This window comes from Helianthus annuus, chromosome 5 (assembly GCF_002127325.2).
Source record: "Helianthus annuus cultivar XRQ/B chromosome 5, HanXRQr2.0-SUNRISE, whole genome shotgun sequence".
NCBI lineage: Eukaryota > Viridiplantae > Streptophyta > Magnoliopsida > Asterales > Asteraceae > Helianthus > Helianthus annuus.
This window is the reverse complement of record NC_035437.2, coordinates 100,376,884-100,393,525: the sequence shown is the minus strand read 5'-3', so window position 1 is coordinate 100,393,525 and position 16,642 is coordinate 100,376,884. Positions and strand designations below refer to the sequence as shown.

Genomic DNA, 16,642 nt, shown 5'->3' with positions numbered 1-16,642 from the left:
GTTAAAACACAACTATATGAATCTGCTTGCTATTAAAACACAACTGTATGAATCTGAATGCTAAAACACAACTGTATGAATCTGCTTGCTGCTAAAACACAACTGTATGAATCTGCTTTCTGTTAAAACACAACTGTATGAATCTGCTTGCTGTTAAAATACAACTGTATGAATCCACTTGCTGTTAAAACACAACTGTATGAATCCACTTGCTGTTAAAACACAACTGTATGAATCTGAATGCTAAAACACAACTGTATGAATCTGCTTGCTGTTAAAACACAACTGTATGAATCTGAATGCAAAAACACAACTGTATGAATCTGCTTGCTGCTAAAACACAACTGTATTAATTTGCTTGCTGTTAAAACACATCGTCAAGAAAATGGAGATGATATGAACAATATTTGAATGGTGATGATGAACTCAGAGATGGTGGAGATGGAGAAGTGTTTGATGATGACGAAGACGAAGAAGGAGAAGGTTGCGAAATACAAAAAATCTTGGAGAAACAGTTTCCATAATTTTAGGCATTGTTAGTTAATGAGAGATAAAATTCCAAAAATAAAATAAAATGTCAAATTACACAAGTGCCCTTTTAGTTAAAATCCCTCCATGCCACGTGTCACATTCTTATTGCTTCCTAGACTTTCTAGGAAAAACCCACTTTCTACCCAACTCCTACTATATATATATATATATATATATATATATATATATATAGGGCAAGGATAAATTGAAAACCCAGTTGAGTTGACTAAACCCTGAAAACCCACTAATGACCATTGATTAAGCTTCATGGATGGCTGAGATTTATTTTTGGTCATGGCTGGATTTTGAATCCCTTTTGTCTATTTTTTAATATATAAAAGGTATGTGAAGGGCAATATGGGAAAGCCAATGTTTAATATAATCTCTTATAAGAAACAAAAGTCTGCATGGGTGTAAGAACTTGTAAGAACTTTACATCAACTACATCATTACCCCCTAATCTAAAACCCTATATCAGTCTACAAAATTTTCAAAAGACCCAAAAATCACCGGAGACTCACAACCCCTCATATTCTTCAAAATTTCCTAAAACTCTCTCTCTCATAGTCTTCAACATGTACTGGTGAGATTTTGGTATGAATATGAGATTTTGATGCCTTGGGATAATATGAAAACCACAAAAAGAATCTTCCCCATTTTACATTGTTTATCAAAACCACACAAAACCCTTCTTTCTCTCGACTTCATCCCAGCATCGAAGAAGAGTTCAAGATCTATCTACTTATCCGTCTGGTTACATTAAAGGTAAGCATAGGTTTGTGCTTTCTCTCTCTTTATATACATTTCCATATCTCTCTCTTTAAAAACATTCATCTTCTAAAAGATCATCCAGATCCAAAAGTACTCTGATTTTTGGTGGGTGGGAAAGATGCTCCAGACCCAAAAAGATGCTCTGAATCCAAAAGATCATCCACATCCAAAAGATGATCCGGAAAAACGCTACCAGATCCAAAAAAAGCTCCAGATCCGGTTGAAGATGTTCGATGTTGAAGATGATGTTTCAGATGGCGGTTCGATGTTGAAGATGATCCAAAAGATTTTCGAGGTTGAACATGATGTTCCAGATCTAAAAGATCCTCTATATCCATAAGTATGTTTGTTCAGTTTTTTTTTCAGATTTGCAACTTTTTGTGTTTTGTAGATCTTCATTTTTTATGTTGTTTTTTATTACTGATTTTAACAATTTTTTTGTGTAAAATTTGTTTTCAGATCTGAATAAATGAAAACGATTTGTTTTAAGTTCTTATATATTGGATTAAAATCTAAGTTACTTTTCTTGTTTATTGTTATGATGATTGAATCTAAAAAATCTATTGTTGGATTTTTGTTAATGAAGTTATATTTTTTATATACATTTTGTAACATTTCTAGACACATTACTTATGTTGGATTATTGTTAATGAAGTATATTTTTGATGTAACAATTCTTATAACAATTCTTTGCGTCTTAGTTACGAACCTACAAGATCTAGGCATTTTTTATGTAACACTATGTAACCGGGTGTTAGAAATGTAACAATCGAAGAAAAAAAATGCATGTTACATTTTTTTGTGTTACATAAAATAATGTATGATACAGAAAAAAGTGTATTGTTACACTTTTTTAGATTATTTTAAAAATAAAGTGCGTTGGTATCTTTTTTTATTTGTTGTTGTTTTAAAGGTGGTACAAAGAAAGGGTTTTATGTGGTTTTGACAATGCTACAAGAAAGGTTTTAGGCTTTTAACATTTCTATAAGATATTTTGTTGAAAAAAAAAACTGATGTGGCTTTTGTTCATAAGGGTTTTGATTTGATAAAACAAAAAAAAAAAACTTTTTAATTAAGGTGTGGATTTCTCAATACACCAACCAATGTTAATAACAAATGGGCATTTAAAGGTTAAAAATCTAAAAAAGAAAATTAGAAGTAGAATTTGAAATAAAACAACAGTTAATTTTTTTTGAATATTATATAAAGATTGTCTACTTTCACAAAGAAAAAAAGTATATAGAGATTAGAGCTAAAATGTAAAAAAAAAAAAGTCAAAATCTATATAGAACCTATAAGGTACACCTACAATAAAATATGACTGAAAAAGTACATAGAGCTTAGAGCTAAAATTTAAAAAAAAAGTTAAAACCTATATAGAACCTATAAAGTACACCTAAGATAAAATATGATTGATGTAGCCTAACACACACATTGATATGTAATTAATGTAACGTAGCATTTGGGGGGGGGGGGGCAAAAATATAACAAAATCACAAAAAAGTGTCATCTTTATCAACTAACTACTTTTTCTACATTTTTTCATTTCTTCAAAAATAAAAAGATGTGATGTTACATTTTTTGCTATCTACTGTAACATTTATTCGCTTGAGAAAAAAAATGTAACAACTGTCGTTCGGATAAATTTCTTACTTTTTAGCGCGAAATTTGTTACAATAAAAAAGCGTACTGTAACATGCGTTATTTTTTTAGCACATGGCTTGGTACAAGAAAATGAAGATATATTATGTTACAAGTAAATGAATGGAAAAACATAGCAACTCAGGAGGAGTAGTCGAATGTAATGTGGATAAAATTCTTACTATTTTGAGTGATCATAATAATGTTATTATTTCTTATTTTGGTTTTTATTACGATATTATGTAATGTAACATAATTTCATACTTTTCGATATATGTAACATTAACGCTGATAAACTGTTGTCTTGATAAATCTCTTACCATTGATTACTTTCGATCTATGGCTCTCATTTTATCATGACCAAATATTTAGTACACCATATGTATTGGTGAGTGACAAACCTCTTCCATCTCTTGGTTTGTCCCTTACGAATATGAAACCTAGAATACACAACATACACCTTGTACATACGGAACACATCCTTCCACGTTTCATATACACAACCAACAACAGGCCTTAAAACAATAGGAACATTAGGACACCACATTCTAGTGCCATTGGGTGTGTGGTGAACATAAAATTCCTCATCCGCCTGAATACCTACAAAAAAAATAGTTATAACAATAGGAACACTAGGACACCACATTCTAGGCTTGCATATGTATATCATAAAAGTGAAACTTTAAAAAGGTCACAAGTCTTTTACAAAACATTGCATTGTTAATAAATTTTAACAAGTATGAGTTAAAAAAAATTACTTGTAACATGAAACCTAACAACTGATGCATTTTATTGTATTGTCAATACAAGTTTAACATGTTTTGCTACGATAGAAACACACATGGTTGTACATTTTTTTGATGTCACCAAAAAGTGTAGATGCTGGTGCATTTTTTTAGGTGATCCAAAAGTGTAACCTCGAATGTTTTTCCCTTCCAAAAAATATAAAAACTTAATAAAAGTGTAACCACACATGTTTTTACCTTCTAAAAAAATATAAAAGCTTGTTTGATAAAAAAAATGGTATTGTTAATACAAGTTTACTAGATTTTCTACCAAAAAAACCACCACATCATCTGTTTTTTTTTCCTCCTCTACCACCAAAAAAGGAATTCTAATAACAAACTACAAAGGAATTCAAGAAAAAAATTCATGCTCTGAGATAAAAACTGACCTCTGGATAGCAACTCTGTAAAAGTACAATTCTGAACCCCCATCCTCATCATCATTGATGTCGTTTTGATTCAGATCAGAGGCTAGACATAAAAAAACAAAAAAAAAAAAAAATCAAGAAGAATCCAATGGAAATCTAAACAAGAAAGCCTTAATTTGCACAAGTACTCGTATGCATCTGGACTCACCAGAATCATCCACGTTCTCATTTTCATGCCGGAAAACTTGGACTGCCGAATAACACAAAAAATGTCAGAAAAAAGGTATATATGAAACACAAATGTCATAAATCAAATCTATATGATCTATAAATTTATGTAATCTAAGTGACAATGTTCTCACTGCAACTGAAAATATGTACATTTAATAAAACTGAGAAAAGAAGTATCACTCACCTGGAAACTCTGAAGATATTGGTTCAGGATCTTCAACAACTCTACTCTCAACCAATGCATCTTCATCTTCACTAAAAGTAAAATCAGTTAAAAGATTATGTGGGACAGCATTTAAGGGTGAAACCGGATGGTCATTGAATGTCGTCGTACCACCGGCAACACTCCGAGGTTGTTGGCTGTTCAACTCAGCCATATTAAATGCAAAAACTCTTCAATGTTGTGTATGGAATTTTTCTTTCACTCCACTTCTGTTTTGGAGAATTGAGATGTGAGATATAAAACAAAAAAGAACTAAAGATATGTGAACAAGTACAATGGGCAGCCCAAGTATAAATTGTAATAAATGAAATAGATGAAAAAAGAAGGAAGGTCTGCGGTGCATCAAGTCTCTTACCTAACTTACACATTCATTCAGTCAAAAGGTTAATGTAAATGACGAAAATGCCCTTGTCTCCTCTAACACTAACATGTGACGTGGATCAATCCTAGCCACATGTAAGAGTTTTCTGGGTTTTCTTAACTGGGATGGGTTTTCTGGTTATAATTAGCCTATATATATATATATATATATATATATATATATATATATATATATATATATATATATATATATATATATATATATATATATATATATATATATATATATATATATATATATATATATGTAGGAGACCGCTAAAATGAAAACCACATCCAGTTGTAAGAAACACGAGAACCACTTTCTAACCATTAGATCAACAACATGGATGGACAAATTAAAAGTAGTTAAAATTAATATTAAATAGATTTTGTCTTATTATATATTTAATATTTTAATCCAAAAGGGTATATAAGTAAAATTGCTTTTTTTTTTGTCTTTTTATATATATTATTTTTAATTGTGTTTTTTTTCCTATTCATTAATTTCCTTTTGTCTAATTTATTTTTTATTAAGAAACAGATTTTTTTTGTTAAATAAATTTTTGAAATCAGATTTTTATGATAATTTTTTTTAAGATTTGTTTGAAAAAAAGTTTTGAAGAGCCGTTTTTTTACGCCCGGTTTTTACGTTAACGTTATTTACATTAACGTTATTTACGTTTTATGCGCCGTTTTTTTACGTTTTACGCGCCGGTTTTTTACGTTAACATTTTTTTACGTTTTAATGGCCGGTTTTTTGCGCGCCCGGTTTTTTTTAAGTTTCACGCGCCCAGTTTTTTTTACGTTTTACGCGCCCGGTTTTTACGTTAACTTTTTTAACGCCGTTTTTACGTTAACGTTATTTACGTTTTACGCGCCGGTTTTTTACGTTTTATGCGCCGGTTTTTTACGTTAACGTTCTTTACGTTAACATTTTTAAATTCAGGTTTTTTATGTTAACGTTTTTTACGTTTTACGCGCCAGTTTTAAATTCAATCGTCGTTTTTACGTTTTACGTAAAAATTTTACGTTTTACGTTTTACCTAAAACTTTTTACGTTTTACCTAAAACTTTTTACGTTTTACGTAAAACTTTTTACGTTTTACGTTAAAAAGTTTACGGTTTAACTTTTATTTTTTACAAAAACTTTTTTTACGCAAAAACGAACGCACCCAGAAATCGCACACTCAGGAGATGTCTCAGATATGTTATCATCATCGACTGGGGGGAAAATAAAAAAACAACAACATCAAAACAAAGTGTATCTCGAAAATAAAACGGGGTTTGGCTCAAGTTATCCGATAATCGAAAGGCTGCAAAAATGGGGTTGCAGGTTCAAAAAACCTACCCTCCGCCGTCCTTGCAGCGCCATCGTCATCTAATCCTACGTTATTTTTTTTTCATCATCGCCACCCAAAAAGGACCATATCAAAACCCACAGATCAAAATCCCCAACATACCAATTCCAAACAAATCAAAACAGATATAAAAAAAAAAACAACATACCAAAATACCATCGGTATCATCATCATCATTCAAGAACGCATATCAAGAACACAAGCCGAGAATCACAAGAGAAATCAAGTAAACCCAGAAAAATCAAGTAAAAAGGCATGAAAACATGACTGGAGGGCTGTGGAATAGATGCTGAGGGTCCTACAGTCGGTCCATGAACCCGATCACCCAGAAAAATCAAGAACACATTCCAAAAATACCATCGGTATCATCATCATCATCATTCAAGAACACATATCAAGAACATATATCAAAGAACACAGGCCAAGAATCACCAGAAGAATCACCAGTCACTAACCCAGTTTTAGAACCACCGCCGCCGACCAACCACCACTGTAACCGTAGAACCACCGCCGCCGACCACCACCCAGCCGTCGAACCGTCAAAAACCCACCACCGCCACCACCGTCTCCGTCAATCCTCCATACCACCACTGTCGCCGTCCCCTTTCTCTCCACCACTGCCACAGTCGTCGTCGGAGTTGCAGGTGGGGTTTGTACCCCACCACCCTCTTTTGAACTGCTAAACACCATGCACACACACCACACACCCACCGTTCGTCGGCTATAGGAACGACCACCACCATCCGGTGGTGGTGAGAGACGGCCTGCAGCGACCAGACAGAGAGAAGGGACGGGGAGAGAGAAACTGGATGAGAGAGAGAGGTGGCGAAGGAGTTGTGCGGCGGCAGCAGCGCCGTGGGGACGGCCGGCGACGAACCGACGTCGGCGATGGCGGCGGTAATGGTGTTGAAAAAGAGAGAAACAGGGGTGGGTTTCAATCGTCGACATCATCATCTTCGTTTAACAGGGAAAAGAAAGAGATGAATGAGAGATGGGTGTGGGGGTTGGATTTTTAAAGAGAGAGATAGGATATTTTAAAAATGAATGATCTGCATCTAATAAATTGAAAAGAAAGAGAGAGGAGAGAGGAGAGAGGAGGATATGACATTTGGGGTAAATGACCGATATACCCTTATTGTTGGCAAAATCTAATTAGTGGAGATTGGTTCTCATGGTTCTTACAACTGGGGGTGGTTTTCATTTTAGCGGCTCCCTATATATATATATATATATATATATATATATATATATATATATATATATATATATATATATATATATATATATATATATATATATATATATATATATATATATATATATGGGTAAGATCAAATAAAAAGTTTATTTTGCCTAAGTAGGATAAGAAGGAATCTTAACCATCCATTTTTCAAATCAATGGTTAAGATGCAAGTGTAGGAGAAAGGAGGGGTGGAAGGGTATCTTGGGAAAATCGTATTTATGGACTTTCTCTCTCCATATGCTAGGCACATGCATATTCCACCCCCATTTTTTAAACGTTTATAACTTTTTTATACGACATTATTTTTTTCATAAAAATTTCACCATAAAATCGAGCTTCTTTTTATCTTTAATTTGAGTACCATATTGCTATATAAAATATGAAGACTAAAAAAACCCACTAAAATGTGTTGTATTTCTATGTTATATAACACTTTTTGTGCTGGATTTTTGTACTATATTTTTGTGCTGAATTTTTTTCTCACTTTTTTGTGCTGGATTTTTTTTGTACTACATTTTTTTGCTGATTTTTTCGTGCTATATTTTTTTGTACTAGATTTTTTTGTGCTATACTTTTTGTACTAGATTTTTTGTGCTATGTTTTTTTGTGCTATATTTTTTGTACTATTTTTGTGCTAGATTTTTTTACTAGATTTTTTTTGTTGTATTTAAAAAAAAAACAAAAAGGGTGACACATGTCATTTTCACTCCTATTTATAAGGACCAAAATGCCCTTCATTCCTATTTATTAGGAGTGCCACATGTTATCATCACAATCCTTCTTAGGCTACTTAGGCAAAATCCACTTTTTAGTAGATCCTTCCCCTATATATATATATTGGGTAGGGTTCATGCGAGAACCACCTTTATTGCGAAAACTGTGAGAACCAATGTGAACACAACAAAATAAACCCATTACACCACCAAAACCTAAAAAAACCTAACCCCCCCCTCCCAAAAAAAAAAAAACCTAAAAAAAACTACCCCACCCAAGCTAAATGCTAAAAATTAAACTCTAAAAAAATCTTTAAAAAAACTAACAACACGCACAATTTTTTATTTTTTTTAATATTTTTTTATGAAAAAATCGCTACTTTTAGTAGCTAAATTTATTTTTAATAACGAAATGCAGCGATTTTTTGACAAAAAAATTTTTAGGTGTTTTTTAGATTTTTTTAGGTATTTTTGGTTGTATTCACATTGGTTCTTGCGGTTGTCGCAATAAATGGTGGTTCCTAACGGATCCTTCACCTATATATATATATATATATAAATATATATATATATATATATATAAAGAATTAAGGAATAAAATTGGATTTTTCTAATACTATATTTTTTTATTTGACGTATTTTTACGATTCAAACAATCCTTTACATTAAATATTTGTTTTTTAGAAATCACTTATAAAAAATAATTATTATTATTCTTTCTTTTTATAATATTATAAGAACATAATTTCGAATTCCGTAGCATTTAACTTAAATATAAATTTTTAAGTAAAAGATAAGTTTATTTTAAAAAATCCATAATTAATTTCATATTAAATTCACTTATTAATGAATTTATAATTAGTTAAATTGCATAAATCAACCTTTATGTTATACCTAAACTGCACTTCATATCTTTCACTATGAAATCGGCAAAACCCAACTTTTATGTTCATGTTTTGTAATGTTCTATAACCTTTACAACTAATGTCGTCCAAAAACTCAGTTAAGTTACCTCACATGCTTTGCATGTGAGGGTACTATGGTCTTTGATTACATAAAGGTTGATTTGTGTAAAAATATTATTTATAACATAAAGATTGTTTTTTGCAAAAGATGTTATATATATATATATATATATATATATATATATAGTAAAATACTTTTTGTTTTGCAAAAACATTATTATTTGTTAATAATTTGATATATATATATATATATATATAATAGTTTTAAATTTATTTTAAAAAATTTTGATTTTAATATTTTTATAAAGTAAATAATAATGACAAGATAAATTACTTTTTATAGAAAGTATAAATAAAACACAAATTCTTTTAAAATAAAGTTACAATAATATCCGAAATATTTTTATAATTATAACGGATGTTTTAAAACTACTCTAACTAAAAGGTATTCTTATGTATATGTAAGTATGTGTTTATAAAAACAAAATATTAGACAAATTTATATCGATAACAAAAACTACAAAATTAACTTGACGTTTAAAGAAATCGTTAATAAACTCTAGTAAACAAATTCTAAATATATAATATATGAATAATACAAATGCAATATTAAAAATACATATGCAGTTTAAGACATTCTATTATTTCCTATTGCATTTGTATTAGCAGTATTTACATATTATATATTTAGAATTTGTTTACTGAAGTTTATTAAAGGTTTTTTAAACGTTAAATTAATTTATTAGTTTCTTTTATCGATATAAATTTGTCTAATATTTTGATTCTATAAACACATACTTATATATACATAAAAAACATTTTAGTTTGAGTAGTTTTAAAACGTCTGTTATAATATATGTAATTATAAAAACATTCCGGTTATTACAGTTACTTTATTTTAATAGAATTTGTGTTTTAGTTATAAAAAATTTATCGTGTCATTATTATTTACTTTATAAAAATATTAAAATTAGAATTTTTATAAAATATATTTAAAACTATTATTTTTATATATGTTTATATATATAAATGAGTTAATTACATAGTTAGTCCTTGTGGTTTGTACAAAATAACATACTTAGGTACTAATAGTTTAAAATCACCTTCTAGGGTATTAACTTTTCATTTTGTAACATTTAGAGGTATTAACTTCTAGGGTATTAACATAGGTAGTCCCTATGGTTTGCACAAAATAACGTACTTAGGTACTAATAGAATGTGATTTTAAACCTACAAATAACGTTAATACCTCCAAACGTTACAAAATGAAAAGTTAATACCCTAGAATGTGATTTTAAACTATTAGTACCTAAGTATGTTACTTTGTGCAAACCACAGGGATTAACTATGTAATTAACTCTATATAAATATATAATTATTAACAAATAATAATGTTTTTGCAAAAAAAAAAAATATTTTACTATATATATAATAACATTTTTTGCAAAAATCAACCTTTAAGTTATAATAATCTTTTTGCACAAATCAACATATATGTAATCAAAGACCATACTACCCTCACATACAAAGCATGCGAGGTAACTTAACTGAGTTTTTGGATGACGTTAGTTGTAAAGGTTATAGAACGTTACAAAACATGAACATAAAGGTTGTGTTTTGTCGATTACATAGTGAAAGGTATGAAGTGCAGTTTAGGTATAAAATAAAGGTTAATTTATGCAATTTAGTCTTATATTTATATATAATAATATTGGTGGGGCCCACTTGGTTTTTTTAATGACATGTCAGATTTTTTTTGTTTTTGTATATTTATATTAGAAGTAAGGGTAGTTCAGTCATTTCACATGTACTTAATCAGACAAACTAACTGTTATCCAATCAGAGGACCATCCGAGTAACAATTGATTTTAAAAAGTTATAGACTAAATGTGAAAAAATGATAAACCAGAGAACCATCTGGACAATTAACTCTCTCTTTTTTTCATTGAAACGTAACAATTTACTGAGTTAGTTGATAATGTTTTAATTAGAAAGGAGAAAAGAAAAAGAGATATTAGCTGTCTATCAAAAATATCTGTCCCTATCTCCTATAAATATATATGCATGTGTATCCGTTGTTGATGAATATGTATATCATCTAAAGTAAACCGCCACCAATAATATATAGAATAGAATGCAGGGTAATGATCTAGGAGATCACATCGGGATGGAGAGCTGTGTTGATCTGGAGAGTGATAGTGAATCGGCAGTGTTTTCTTCGCAAGCGGTGAATCGGCAAGCATGGGGTCGGAGATCTGAAAGGAAAGGGAAGGAGGAGCTGCCACCCTGCTGCATTCGGGTGCTTATGAAAAGGTATTACACCGATGACGGAAGGCTGGTCATCACGGAGGAGAAGATCAACACTCCTCCTTTCACGTCCCACAGATCTCACGGCCGTCTCACGCTCCAACTTAAATCATGAAACCTTTCTTTTTCTTTTTAATCTTCTTCCTTCTCCTTTTATTTTTCTATGATTAGCGTTTCATTCTTCATCTAATTTTCACATACATACAATAACTTGGATTTCTAGGTAAAGGATCGAGAACCCTCTATGTTCAACACTTTCTTGTTTTAGAAACCAAAATAAATTTGTACTTCTTATTAATAAAGTTGCTTTAAATTTCATTTAATCCTTCTAAATACTTTGCAAAGTTAAAATTGTCTACTTTTACCTAGAAACATAAAGTGAAGTGATAAATAAATAGACTTTCAAATTAGTGATTTTAGTCTAATCAAGTCATTAGAGTTCATTTAAATTCACCTTAATATGAAATGGAAATAATGATAAATATTGATACAAGCGAAGAGGTGTAAACCTAATATGAAATAGAAATATCAATAAGGGGGCTACTAAACGTACCTCCTTTTGTTACTTTTCATACCCTCTTTCTATAAAATTACATTTAAACTTATCATATTTACCCCCTATACATGTCATCATTTTTTAAAAGTATTCTTTTCGTTACAAAACAAATTCAAAAGTGTAAAAAATTATTGTAGACGTTTTTTTTTTTCAAATTTTTTGTTTGTTTTTTATATTAATTAAAAAAACATATTTTTTAAAGTGTTCACTTCGATCGAAAGTCTTAAACTGGTTTTAACTTGCTTATAACATACTCCTTACACTAATTAAATTTGAACTTATATAGATTTTTAATTTATAGTTTAATAAAATTATTTTAGTACCTATTGTTTATTTATTCACTTACATAGATGGTTTGATGGTTTGAATGATTAATATGTGCTAGGGCTATAAACATTATTTTAAAAGAAAAACTTTATTACTCTTTAATAAATAAAAGAGTTAATTACATAGTTAGTCCCTGTGGTTTACACAAAATAACATACTTAGGTACTAATAGTTTAAAATCACCTTCTAGGGTATTAACTTTTCATTTTGTAACGTTTGGAGGTATTAACTTCTAGGGTATTAACATAGTTAGTCCCTGCGGTTTGCACAAAATAACATACTTAGGTACTAATAGAATGTGATTTTAAACCTACAAATAACGTTAATACCTTCAAACGTTACAAAATGAAAAGTTTATACCCTAGAATGTGATTTTAAACTAGTAGTACCTAAGTATGTTACTTTGTGCGAACCAAAGGGACTAACTATGTAATAAACTCTAAATAAAAATTGTTAATTATTTTATAAACACGTTTAAAGTATTAAAAATTATAAAAGTAAGACCTTTAACCTTTTTTTTTTAAAACGAGAGTTAAAAACTTTTTTTTTATAAAAATGTTATTATATAATTGTAAAGATATTCAATAAAAAAGCATAATCAAAATACTATTTGAGAAAGTGTCTTTAAAAACAATATCCAAGAACTTTTAAAAAATATGTTTTTTAAATAAAAATTAAAAGACAATATATATATATATATATATTTTTTTGAAAAAAAACGTCTGTAATCTTTTTTTACACTTTTGAATTTGTTTTGTAAGGAAAAGAATATTTTTTAGAATGATAATTTGTATAGGGGGTAAATATTACAAGTTTTAATGTGATTTTATAGAAGGGGGTATAAAAAGTAACAAGAGGGGGTACATTTAGCCTATCCCTATCAATAAATATTGATACGAGCTTAGAGGTGTAAGGCACATACAACTCTTATTTTCGTAGACACCAACTGACCCATGTTTCAAAAGGGCCACACGCTAGCAGTGGCGGGGTATAGTATATGGAGGGGTATTACGGGTTACGACTCAACCCGGTATTCATAGTGTCATTTTTTTCGGTTTTATATAAATGATATCCCTGAACAAATACAGGGATACCCTAAAAAATAGGATACTTTAATTTATTAAAATTCCAAACTTTTATAAGCCCAAACCTTTTACAACACCAAACTTGTATAATAATTAGGCACAAATGATAGAGTTAACCCAAATTATGTATACTATAATAGAAAGAGGTCTGATTGACAAACATAGCTTAAGCCCTAAAAATACGGGGTACCCCTAAAAATATCCTATTGTTTTGTGTATGGGCGGCAACGTAGAAACATAACGTCATAGAATTGCGATCGTCCCAGACTCCCAGGGCCCTTGTTGCTACTTCGTTGACGGGTATTTTTTGATACCCTTAAATTAATGGGCTAGCTCCGCCACTGCACCCTAGCCTCGACCCAAGGAGCTAAAAAGCCTGTGTAAGTTGCTTGGGATTGGTATATTTGATGTAGAGTTGTATATAACATAATCATCAATAGTAAGTAGTAGGGTTGTTGATGTGCTGAAAGTGGGTTAATTAAATAACAACTGAAATTACCCTAATTCTAGACTCTCTAAGTTTTAAATTTATAAAACTAAGACTCTCTAAACCCTAAACCACACAACCGGCAAGTGTACCGATCGGTGTAGTATAGCCTAAGGAAGTCCGAGTATCGAACCCAAGAGACTCTACTGATTACGCTAATGACTCTATCTAGACTTAGACTGACACGACTTAACTAATTGTTTATTTGGATGGGGGGTTTCTAAAAGTCCTAAATAAAATAATAAAATAATGCTAAAAAACTATACAAACTAAACACGAACTCGAACGACGATTGAACTCAAGAATGATGAAGGAACTACCTAGACAGGAATCCTGATTGCTTTTAGTTATGATTATAATTGGAAGTTGTCTGCTATGGAACCGGGATCTTAAAATTCTCACCTCTCGGGAAATCTAAGGACCCCTAACCCTTCTCAAGAGCACGCTAAGATCCCCTAAAGGTTGTTAAACTACCGGTTATTAGACTCCTTTACAAGACATCTAATGGGTTTATTAAAGTATCCTAAAAGGCTCACTCCCTTACGAGACCTAAACCTAGGATAGGCTTGTTTTCTCAGCTAGACTTGCTAGACAGCAGCCAAAAGGTTAACTTCCTAAGAAGGACCCACCTTACGGTTTAATCACTTAGACCTAGCAATAATCTCGCACCTTACAGCTATTGATGATTAGTAGAACACTTGATTTTATAAAAATACAAATTATTACTTCTAAGGCTACTTATGCAATTTTCACCCTAAAGGATTAAAGATTTATTATGTGATATAGACACTCACCAAAACCTAAAACCCTAGCCCGACTATATTATGTGATAAAGACCGTCACCAAGAATCGAACAAAGCAATAATCAATATTCAAACAACATCAAGCACGCAAACACATCTAACCGATAGAACAAGCCGTTTACAATTTATAAACAAACCATAGCATTCATAAATCCAAAATATAATCAAAACATCTAGCAATCATTCAACCATGTCTAGGTAGTAACAAGGAGTCTAGCCAATAATCATTACGAACAAAGTCTCAAAAATAATCAAACAAAGTTCAAATAATGAATTCATGGAATTAAAACAAAAGACTTAGAAAATAAAAGAAACCGAATGACAAAACCCGGTTATTCCTTGTTCTCCAAGCTTCTTGCTTCAACCCAACGATTCCGTGGCCTTGATCTTTGCTAAACACCTTCTCCAAAATTAGTCCCGCTGTCTCTAGATGATGTCCGGCTGCTCAAAAGTATTTGTCCCAGATTATTAATGGCCGCCCCTGATTTGATGTTGCTTCCGTCCCTCTGTGTTCCAGCCGTGATATATCTTTCGTCAATAGTTGCCGCCTTCTTATAATAACCAGAAAAGTAAGTTATGATCAATTGTTCTTAAGCTAGTTCAAACTTAAGTCTCACCATAAAACACCATGGCCGGCGGTCCGCGTTGCCACCAGATCGGGTCTAACCTTTTTCGCCGGAACACCATCGTCGCGGCCGATAACCATGACCACAACATCACCGTGACCATCGGAACCCTTGTAGCTTCGTCGGGACCTGTTCATAACTGCCACCTCAATCAACTACCACAATCAAAACCAAACCCTAAGTACAACAATGAATCATCCTACTTTAGTATTGATAATTCAGTAGCATAGTGTTGAGTTGCCATACCATGCAGCAAGCCACCAACATCTTCGAGTAGGCGGCAGGTAGGGTTTTACGTTGAAATAGCGCCGCCACCAAGGCGGCCCGAATCCGGCGGTTTATGCAGTGACTATAGTCTGCTGGCGCGCTACTGTTATGACTTCCAAGTTAAGATCACCTACAATGGAGGCTGGCCGGCGAAGATTAAACCCCTGCCATGGCTCCGGCAGCGGCAATGAGCGGCGATCAATGGTCGTATGCTACTCTGACAGTCGATGAAGTTCTGGTGGCCTTGGGTTTCCAGCTTAACCACTTCATTGGTGTTGCGTGTACCAGATCCGGCAGGGGTGAAGACGAACCCTAGATGGGTTATCCGACTTCCTGCAGACCATCGCCGACGATTCACGGGGTTCGAATGGTGACATGGCGAAATTGTAATTTCTGGCACCGTTCATCTGACGCCGTTATCGTTAATTTCCTGTTCCTCGGTTATGTTATGAATTAATAGTATATATCAATATGTTTTCCTTTCTTTCGTTGAACAACAAAGGCCCAGCCCAAAATCACCCCTCAAAATAATATGCAACTTTCTTTCCAAAACTGCCGTCTAACGATATGCTTTTTTTTCTTATGAAACCCACAAACTAATAATATATATGTATGGCAGATTTCTTCTTTTGATAATTCGCCCACTAGGGTTTTCTTTTTTTTTTTTTCCTCCAACAACCACAATCAATAATTAAGGTAGGCTTATAAATCTTGTCCCAAAACAATTACTTTACGTAAGCCTCCTGATGTCCACTAGAATTCCTCACAAACGATGGCAGCCTTTTTCAAATTTCCGTAATTCACTTTTCAAAATAATGATTAAATTTTTATATGGCGTTCAACTTTTAATAATATAGAGATAGGTGAGCTCGACCCGATCAAAGAAAATATCGGCAATTTTAATTCGGTCTCTGGCATTCTACTCTGTTTAACTGGCTGGTCATTTCCATATTACTCTTTTTTGCTCCATTTGCACCAAAACCTGCCAAAAC

At 31.8% G+C, this 16,642-nt stretch overlaps 1 protein-coding gene and 1 long non-coding RNA gene across 2 annotated transcripts; both read right to left on the bottom strand.

Annotated features, from left to right (window-relative positions):
* Positions 1 to 3,407: 3,407 nt before the first annotated feature.
* On the bottom strand, positions 3,408 to 4,815 carry LOC110938943. Its single transcript, XM_022180903.1, has 4 exons — positions 4,512 to 4,815; positions 4,305 to 4,346; positions 4,118 to 4,199; positions 3,408 to 3,543 (listed from the first exon to the last, which is right to left on the bottom strand). Exons 1-4 carry the CDS (start codon positions 4,702 to 4,704, stop codon positions 3,528 to 3,530), a joined length of 333 nt encoding a protein of 110 aa, XP_022036595.1. The 5' UTR covers positions 4,705 to 4,815; the 3' UTR covers positions 3,408 to 3,527.
* A 10,141-nt stretch (positions 4,816 to 14,956) lies between these two features.
* Positions 14,957 to 16,306, bottom strand: LOC118492302. The gene is made up of 2 exons (XR_004893111.1): positions 15,630 to 16,306; positions 14,957 to 15,512 (listed from the first exon to the last, which is right to left on the bottom strand). It is a non-coding gene; the product is annotated as an uncharacterized LOC118492302 (long non-coding RNA).
* Between the last annotated feature and the right edge of the window lie 336 nt (positions 16,307 to 16,642).

What these genes read in the sequence shown, in the direction of transcription:
- LOC110938943 (XM_022180903.1), bottom strand. Translation starts at nt 4,704, where the DNA reads ATGGCTGAGTTGAACAGCCAACAACCTCGGAGTGTTGCCGGTGGTACG. An exon ending in AATATCTTCAGAGTTTCCAG is followed by an intron (nt 4,347 to 4,511) that starts GTGAGTGATACT and finishes GTTATTCGGCAG; the next exon opens with TCCAAGTTTTCCGGCATGAA. An exon ending in TGAGAACGTGGATGATTCTG is followed by an intron (nt 4,200 to 4,304) that starts GTGAGTCCAGAT and finishes TTTTATGTCTAG; the next exon opens with CCTCTGATCTGAATCAAAAC.